Source organism: Calliphora vicina, chromosome 5, assembly GCF_958450345.1.
Source record: "Calliphora vicina chromosome 5, idCalVici1.1, whole genome shotgun sequence".
In the NCBI taxonomy this organism is placed as follows: Eukaryota; Metazoa; Arthropoda; class Insecta; order Diptera; family Calliphoridae; genus Calliphora; species Calliphora vicina.
This window is the reverse complement of record NC_088784.1, coordinates 92,476,273-92,485,869: the sequence shown is the minus strand read 5'-3', so window position 1 is coordinate 92,485,869 and position 9,597 is coordinate 92,476,273. Positions and strand designations below refer to the sequence as shown.

Genomic DNA, 9,597 nt, shown 5'->3' with positions numbered 1-9,597 from the left:
TACTTCAGAACAAAAGAAATTTTCAATTCAAAATAACAAAACGTTGATTTTAACCCCTTGGTCAATAAAGTATTTATTTTAAAATCGTTCCAATAATTATTTAAAATTTTAAATCAAAATTACTGTGTTTATCCATTATTATCAAGTCTTATGTAAAAATAATTTTTCAAATAATTAATTGAAATTATAATTTTAATCGTTTTTTTTGGACAAACTTTAATAAAGGTATAAAAAAAGTACCAAAAAAAAGAATAATGTTTCACTTTATTGGGACCTTTAGTTCAGGATTTATTCTATATTTCTTGTTTTTAAACTAAAACGATATTAAATAAATCGTTATTTAAAATTTGAAGACTGTATGTGATCTATTTAAAACAGATATAAAATTCCCCTTTTTACCTGTTATTATACTTTAAGTATAATAACGGGTAAAAATATTTAAATACTCAATGCCTCAGGACAACAAAATTTGTATTATACATAGAAATTTCTTATGTGTGGAAAACCACACCAGGGTAATCAACGTAACTTTTTAAATTTTTCGATAACAAATAACCACAACATTGTTTTCGGTGCCTCAGAACAACAAAATTTGCAAAATTCATAGAAATTTCAAATGTGTCGAAAACCACACTAGGATAAGCAACGTTACTTTTTTAAATTTTTCGATAACAAAACAAATTTAGAATAAATTAATGTTGTAATAAAACTACAACATTATTTTCGATGCCTCAGAACAACAAAATTTGGAAAATCCACAGAAATTACATATGTGTGGAAAATCACACCAGTGTAAGCGATATTAATTTTTAAAATTCTTCGATAACAAAAAAAAATTTGAATAAATTAACGTTGTAATAAAGCTACAACATTATTTTCGATGCCTCAGAACAACATAATTTTGAAAAACCATAGAAATTACATATGTGTGGAAAACCACACCAGGGTAATCAATGTCACTATTTAAATTTGTCGATAAAAAAAATATTTTTGAATAAATTAATGTGTTGTCAATGCTGAATTGATGTTGCATAAGAAGTCAAATAAGAAGTCTAACAAATTTGTTGAAATATTTATAAAAAAGATTAATTTTGCGTGGTTTTCCACACAACCTTGAGATGAGGATTAAACTCGTTCAAAAATTATTTTATTTGAATTGTTTTACGGCTAGTACCAAAACCTTTTGTATTAAAACACAGTGTAGGGTATTTAACATAAAAATAACATACAATAAGGATAAGTAAATTAAAGTATAACAGACAAAAAAAAAAAGAAAGAATAAAAAAGCCTCATATAACAGAAAAAATATTATTTATAAAATAAACCTGTGTACTTGTATTAATATTTGCATTTCAGTCCTTGTTTTCTTAATTGCTGCGCTTATTTTTTCCTTTAGTATTTACTGTTTTTTTTTTTCTTTAAAATGGTTTTCATATGTTGATTTGGGTTTTCATACAGTTTTCCATTTTAATTTGTTCTATGTGTTTGTTTTTGTTTTTTTTTTAATTTAATAGTTACAAATACACGTTCTTTTGTTGTTTCAGTTTATGACTTCATTATCATTTGTTTACACTTACCAATTGCTAACTACTTTTTTTTAATTTTATTTACTTTATACATACATACTTTACACATGGTACACATTCGTTTTTGGTATTGAAAGCCTTCAACCTCCTACCCACATTTTTCACATTATTTTACTCTTCTGGCCAACCCAAATCCTCTCCAACCAATTCGTAGAAACGTTGATTGTGTTCGGCGAAAAATTTACGCAGTTTGGAGATGACAACCGGATCAACATGAGGATGTTTTCGTCCTTTTGTTTCGCGCAAACAACGGTCACCACTATCGTAGCGCAGACAGTAGAATCCTTTCGTTTCATTAAAGTAGAAATGATTGCTGGTAATGCGATGTTCAATGCCTGCAATGCATACAAATTAAAGAATGAGGGAAAATGTTATAATCCGTATAAAAGAAAAGCATAAATTAAATTATTTGTTAATCAGCTGTCGCTGAGGATATTCGTGCGTTTGGGACTATGTGTCAGGTAAATTCAATAAAAGTAAATGTGTTTGTTGAAAAAAATGCAAGAAGTTTTAAATGTTTTGTTTTTTTATTTTTGGCAATAAAATACGTTACAACTGAAAATAAGAGAAATACAGCAAGTGTGAAATTTGGAGGCCATGTTGGAACCTTCAGAGGTAGGCGCGGATCCAGAGGGGATAGAATAGGAAAAATAGGAAAAGTTTTATATATTCAATTTGGAAAGAGTTGCTAATAAAAAACGATATACATATGAGGAAAATCAAAATATATAATTCTGAAAGGCCATGTTGAGTAGATCAGTTGTTCGAGTTGTTCGAATTCTTTTGCCTCACCAATATCTGTTAGACCGTTTTTTCTTTCTGATCCAGGGTTTCTTTAAGTCTTCCTTATACTGTTTAACTGATTTTGAATCAGTGTGACAATGAACCTTCAAATCTTTTGTTAATTTTTTGAAAGTTCATATTGGAATTTTTTGAAAAGTTTTAATTATTTTTTCACCTACTTTTTTTTGGTGACCATTTTAACCGAACATAGAAAAAACTATTTCTTAAACCGTTTCAATTCAAATATTTGTCCCATATTGAACTGGTTTCAATTATTTCATAATTAAATCAAGTATTCATTTGCTCAAAAACAAAATTTCTTTATATTTTCTATTGAATTTTGAGTTTTGAATTTGATTATTTTGACAATTGAATGTACAATTTTCGTTATTGGTTGAATTTCAAATACAAACATTATTGAGCAGATAATTTTCGTAATTGAAAACACATTTTTGTTATTTTTTGTGTTTCAATTACGAAAATTATCTATTCAATAATTTTTGTATTTGAAATTCAACCAATAACGAAAATTGTATATTCAATTGTCAAAATAATCAAATTTAATAGAAAATATCCAAAAAATTTGTTTTTGAGCAAATGAATACTTGATTTAATTATGAAATAATTGAAACCAGTTCAATATGGGATAAATGTTTTAATTGAAATATAATTTTTTCTGTGAAATAACAGTTTAAATTAATGATTTAGAAAGGATAATATCTAACATATTATTAAAAGTGAACAATATTAAAAAAATAATAATTTGTTGGAACAAGGATAAGTTTTGGCTGAAATAGTGTGTATAAGTTTATTCTGACTCTCTCTTTATAGACAATATGGATATCTGGTGATAGATATTTAAAATACCTTTACAACGAAGTATATAAAGCTATAGTAAGTCAGATTAACCAGAATTTTTTTTAACAAAATATTTTTTTTTTCATAAAATTTGTTTCTAAAAAAATTTGTTAATAAAAAAAAATTTTGCCATAAAATTTTTCAGTAATTTTTGTATACCCACAATGAGTGGCAATGGTATGTATAATAGGGTGGCCCTTAATAAACAAAAGTTGGATTTTGGCCATTCTTACCCCCCAGTTTGGTGAACATTAGTAAAAATATCATCCTGAAAAAATTTTAGGTAAATCGGTTGGGGTAAGACGTGCCGCAAGCCCTCTGTAGTTTTCAGATGCATTTACAAGGGGAAAAAATTAATTTTTTTAAGTTTTTGTAAAAATTTTGCCATTAAAAAATTACTTTTGCAATTTAATTTAAAAGAATCGAAATGTGTACGTAATTGTCGTTCTAATGAGACATAAAAATAGAAATTTTTCAAAAAATGTTAAAGTTATTAAAAATTCACCAGGCCATTGCGTGTCTCAAGCAACTAGAACAAGAAATGTAGGAACAAAATTAACATATTTTGAGAAATATTAAAATAATAGAAGAATACTTGTGTTCGATTTGTGAGAAGCGGTTTAAAAGGGTCAAAATAGATAAAAAGAAAAAAAATTTTATATAAAAAATTGAATTTTGTTAAGAAATATGAGTGATCAAAAATCGAGTTCAGTTTCTTAATTAAAGGCTTATTGGCCAAGTTATTAGCGAATTTAGATATTTTGAGTTTTTATATAAAAAATCGATTTTTGTTAAGAAATAATAGTGATCATAGACCAATGTAATTTGCAGATGTATTTAATAAGTGGGCGTATTAGTGGACGTGGACAATTTCTATTTATGTAAAAAATTTTGCGGACTATGTATTGCGAACAATAAAAAAAAAATTAGTTAAATCGGTACATGCGTCCTGCGATTTTTGATATGTCGAGAATATGGCGTGGTAAATTTTTCTTTCAGTAAAAACTTAAAATGGATTACTATGATCATTTAAACAAAAATTTAGACAAATCGGTGTAGCCGTTTTCCGGTTTTAGATAAATCGAAAAAGTGGGCGTGGTCAATTTTTCATTCCGTAAAAACCTAATGGGCTATGACCAACATTTAAAAAAAAATTCGTCTAAATCAGTCCGGCTGTTCTCTACTGATGCAATTACCAACGAACGACATTTGATTTTTATTTATATAGATCACTCATATTTCTAATCAAAATTCAATTTTTTATATAAAAACTCCTAATATCTAAATTCGCTAATAACTTGGCCAATAAGCGTTTAATCAAGAAAAAGAGCTCGATCGGTAATCACTCATATTTCTGAACAAAAATCGTTTTTTTTTCTTTTTATCTATTTTGACCCTTTTCAAACCGCTTCTCACAAATTCACAAATCGAACACAAGTATTCTTTTAACTTGGACAGGACAACGTCTGTCGGGTCAGCTATTATTTTTATATTTATCAAAATATTGTTACGTTTTAACCTTTTCAAAACGTTTGTTTATTTCCTTTAAATAAACCGGATACTTTTGATTGCAAAAAAAATTGTAACAACTCTTTATTTATTTAAAATGTACAACAGAATTAAATAGTCACTCAATGTTTTATTTTATACACGTTTATAAATTCTCAGAAATACAGACACACTTTATAATGTACACGAATTCACTTGAAAAACACAGCACTCTTTAAGGCACTCAGTTGATGTTTATTCAAATATCGTCTCTGATAAACTGACTAACGACTGCAACCTCTGCCACTATTTATAACACTGCCATCTGCACTCTAGATTGCTCTTTAACTGTCTAGAGCTTTCTAATACATACGCCATCTGTGGTGTACTTTCTACAATGTTCTTTAACTGAATATTCGAATTCGAATTTACGGTCGCAGCAAACAGCGTTGCCATACTTACGATCAATGGTCAACTGAAAGCTTTTATTCAATGTTAATAATGCCCACAGATATGTTACAGTTTGCTATTATAGCATTGTTATTTGAAAGCATTAGGCTACTTTTAAATCAGCCGTTAAAAGAGTTATATTTGAATTCAAGTACAATTTCGTAACAATATGTTAATTTTGTTCCTACATTTCTTGTTCTAGTTGCTTGAGACACGTTAATGGCCTGGCGAATTTTTAATAACTTTAAAATTTTTTGACCAATTTCGGTTTTTTATGTCTTATTAGAACGACAATTACGTTTCTTTTCTATTCTTTTAAATTAAATTGCAAAAGTAATTTTTTAATTTTATAAAATTTACCTAACATTTTTTCAGGATGATTTTTTAACTAATGTTCACCAAACTGGGGGGTTTGGTTTCCGTTTTCCGTTTGTTATTTCTACATTTTTCATTTGCAACCCCACAAAGTATATATATTCTGGATCGTTATATATAGCGAAGTCGATATAGCCATGTCCGTCTGTCTGTCTGTTGAAATCAACTTTCCGTAGCCCCTAAATAACTTACATACATGATTCATACATCAATATGTCGGGAATTCTTCCGGCTCGGTTGCTATTTAATGGACAAAATCGGCAAATGGCTGAGATTTAAGGAAAAAACCGGGAAAACCTCGATTTTTGGCCTATAGACAATATGGATATCTAATGATAGATATTTCAAAGTCCATTGGAGCGATGTATATAAGGCTATAGTAAGATGTACTTACAATAGGTCAAAATCGGGAAAAATATTTTTTAACCCGAATTTTTTTTCATCAAAAAAATTATTTTTCCAAAAAAAAAAAATTTTAAAATAAAAACAATTAAAAAACAATTTTGAAAAACTTTTTAAAAAAAATTTAATTTTGTTTACCTAAAAATATTTAAAAAAAATTTATTTTTAAGTATAATTTGGTGAAGGGTAAGATTTGGCACAGCCGAATATAGCTCTCTTACTTGTTTAATGAAATTTTGTTTATCTAAATTTTAATTTAAAGAACACTTTGGTGAAGGGTATATATTCATAATGAAACTACCATGAATATAGCGAAAATCCGGGTTAAGATATCTCAAAGAAGAAATAAGATATGACACATGTTAAACCTTTATTTTGAAGCTAATATGTAGGACTTTCAGGCGACATTATGAAATTCGCGATATTATAACGTCTCGAATATGGTGAAAAAACTGGATTTCTTCAAAGCTTAATCTGCTTATCGGTCACAGTAGTTTATGCAACTCATTTGATTCCCTGGAGAATTGCAGAACTGTTATATTCTTATTCACCTCATATTTGTACATATTTTGACAAGAACTATTTTCTGTCACTTTCAGGTAGTTTTATTTTCAAAATTCAATATCCTAATACAAATGAGTGACAGTCTAAGAAAAACTTATTTTTTTACAAGATCGTGCTAATTGCGTAACAGATATGATACAGTTTTAAAATCTCTTGGGTATATAAAGTAACTTACCTAAAAAGCTTTCAATCTTCTTCAATTGCGATACTGGATCATCTATTAAACGATCGCCATTGACAATCAAGATCTGTTCACGTGGGAAGACTTCCAGCCAACGATGTAAATGTAAATGGTACATAGATATGCTTAAGGGACGATAGGATTCATTGACTGTGCCATTAGGAAATATGGCCAATTCCTCAAAGGATCTGTAGGAACAATAAAAATAATAAAAGTAAATGATTACATTTTTAACATACCAAAAAGTAAATCAATTTTAAATTTACATATACATTTTTGGTTCACGAATACATTTATATGACAATTTACATGGTAAAACATAAAATGCTTTCAGAAAAATAGACAAAAACAAATATAACAGGACTATAAAAAGTAGAGTATGACTTACTTGGACAAAATTTGTGCTGTTGAGCTGGCCATATTTGTTTGTGGACTAGCCGTTGTTGTCTCATAGTGGCGATAGTTGTTGTATGGATTTTTAAAATTTATTTTAATGCCACCTGCCCCAGAACCATAGACATTTCCATTACCATTACCACTGCCACGACCACCTCCACCACCTAATGAATTGTCATATACTTGTGATGAGGAGTAACCAGCATTTAATTTGTTGTACAACATTGAATGTGAGGACACTTTACCCGCATTTGCTGCCGATGACGAGGAGGAGGATGAGGAGGACGATGATGATGGTGATGTTGTTGGTTGCTGTGGCTGCTGCTGTTCGTTGGCTAATGGTAGTGTGGCTGTTGCTGCATGACTCCGTAATTGAGTGTAATCAGAAATGGCTCTTGTCACCGGTTCCCTTACTATCAGCAACAATTTAATACTGGCATTCATGGCTCGTACACGTTCTGGCACCTGCACCAAAAAAAAAACAAGAAAAAAAACAAATAAAAAATTACAAAATACATAGTAACATTGTGCTACAAAATAAAAGCAAACACCAAATTATTTGAAACACAAAATGGAAAGACAATAATGAAGTTAATGAAAAGTTAAATATAATTTTTGTAGATACATTCAGCTTATATACATATGTATGTACATACTACTACAGATACACCTAGATTCTCATATAAGTACATATGTATGTATGTAGATAAATGCAAGCATTTCGTTTGCTATTGGAGCCACTGGCTCTTCCAACAGGATACTGGTCTAGTGTTTTGCAATTATAGGCCGAATTTTCTGTTACTAATTAAAGATTTTTGTTGGTTAACATTGTTAAACAACTGTTATATCAGACGTGTTTGTATTGTTTAGCCGGAATTTATAGTTTCCTAATACTTCGACGATAAAGTTTATGAAGTGCTTTTATGATGTTTAGCTGGAATTTTACGAGAAATCCTAAGGTGTTTTATAAACAGCTTAGGTATGTAATTATTTGGCAAAATGCGGTGTGGAGTTCAATTTGGCAATAACATTATTAATGATATTTATCACAGAGTTATGGCACTCTCCCGTCCAAATCTTTCCAGTTTAGTGGTCACTTTTCTAACCACCTTTTCTAGAGTCTTTAAACAATTTTTAGTGAAATCTATTGGTATTTTGCTAAACATTTAAATCTTTTTAAGTCATCGTTTATGTTTTTTTGGCAAACATTTGTCGTCAGGTTGCTATGGTTAGATTAATATATTAATTTGAAAATATTGTAAACCGCAGTTTTTCTAAGAGGTTTTCCCGCATTCAGTAAAAAAAGGTCAGAGTGTTTATTTTTCATTAAATTCAGTGTTACTTTGTTATTTAGTATTTGTTTTGTTGGGTTGTGCTAACAAAGTAATATTTTGTACTATAATCTTTGGTAAATAACGTAAGAAATAGAGTGGTTAGATTAGTAACCACTGTGACTGAAATAGGTTATTTATCTACATAATATTATCGTATTTTGTAAGAATACAGCGATATTTTGTTCGAAGGTATAATGTATCTGCAGTCTTGAATCCGACGAAGAACAGACTTATTAGGTGCAAGTCGATCTGATGATTGTGCTCGGTGGCATACATTCGGGGCTCCAGTCAAAATATGATGGAGATTTTGATTCAGATGATAACCTACCTCTATATAATTTGGCTAATACTTCTGTTAGTGTCTTATATTCCCAAATTGTTATATATATATTCCCTTCGATCCCATAAGGAGCATAGGGCCTCAATAAAGTTCTTCCAGTCAGATCTGTTCATCGCAATCATTTTCACTTCACTCCAGCTTTTATGCATTTTTCTAGCCTCGCTATCAATTTGCCTTCGCCATGTATGTGCTGGTCGGCCTCTTCTGCGACTCCCCTGAGGGTTTCATTCTATAGTACTCCTGGCAATATCGGATAATGGCTTACGGAGTGTGTGTCCAATCCAGTTCCACTTTCTTCTCTGTATTTCTACACACAACGGTATTTGACGTGTTTCAGCCCACAGGTTGTTGTTTGAAATGGTTCGTGGCCAGAAGATTCGTAGAACTCTTCGGAGACATTTATTCATGAAAACTTGCAAAGTCTTAGTATCTCGGGAGGCAGCGTTCCAAGTTTCTCAGCCATATAATAGAGTTGATTTTACGTTGGTGTTGAAGATGTTGATTTTAACACGGCGTGATATTGAAGACGATTTCCATACCTTGCTGAGCTGACCAAAAGATTGTGTGGCTTTTTCTATTCGGCTTACAATGTCTTCACTAGATCCCCCAGTTCGATTTATAACAGCTCCGAGGTAACAGAATGTTTCAACTTCTTCTAATATTTCATTATTTATTAGAAAGGGGTTCAAGTTTTCAGAATTTATTCTCATAACTTTGGTCTTTTTTATATTAATTTTCAACCCGGCTTTCTCTGATATGTAGGTGAGACGCCTTAGTTGTGCGGGCATGTCAGTATAGCTATGCGAGAGAAGGCATATATCGTCTGCATATTCGAGGTCC

General features: G+C 30.1%; 1 protein-coding gene across 2 annotated transcripts in view; it reads right to left on the bottom strand.

Annotated features, from left to right (window-relative positions):
- Positions 1-261: 261 nt before the first annotated feature.
- The window catches only part of Hs3st-A (Heparan sulfate 3-O sulfotransferase-A), a 69,090-nt gene continuing 59,754 nt past the window's right edge, over positions 262-9,597 (bottom strand). For both annotated transcript variants that reach the window (XM_065512194.1, XM_065512195.1), the window contains exons 4-6: positions 7,076-7,548; positions 6,682-6,875; positions 262-1,921 (exon numbers count right to left, since the gene is read on the bottom strand). In XM_065512194.1, the coding sequence (XP_065368266.1) occupies positions 1,698-1,921; positions 6,682-6,875; positions 7,076-7,548 (891 nt within the window). In that variant the 3' untranslated portion in view covers positions 262-1,697. The remainder of the gene's footprint in view (positions 1,922-6,681; positions 6,876-7,075; positions 7,549-9,597) is intronic.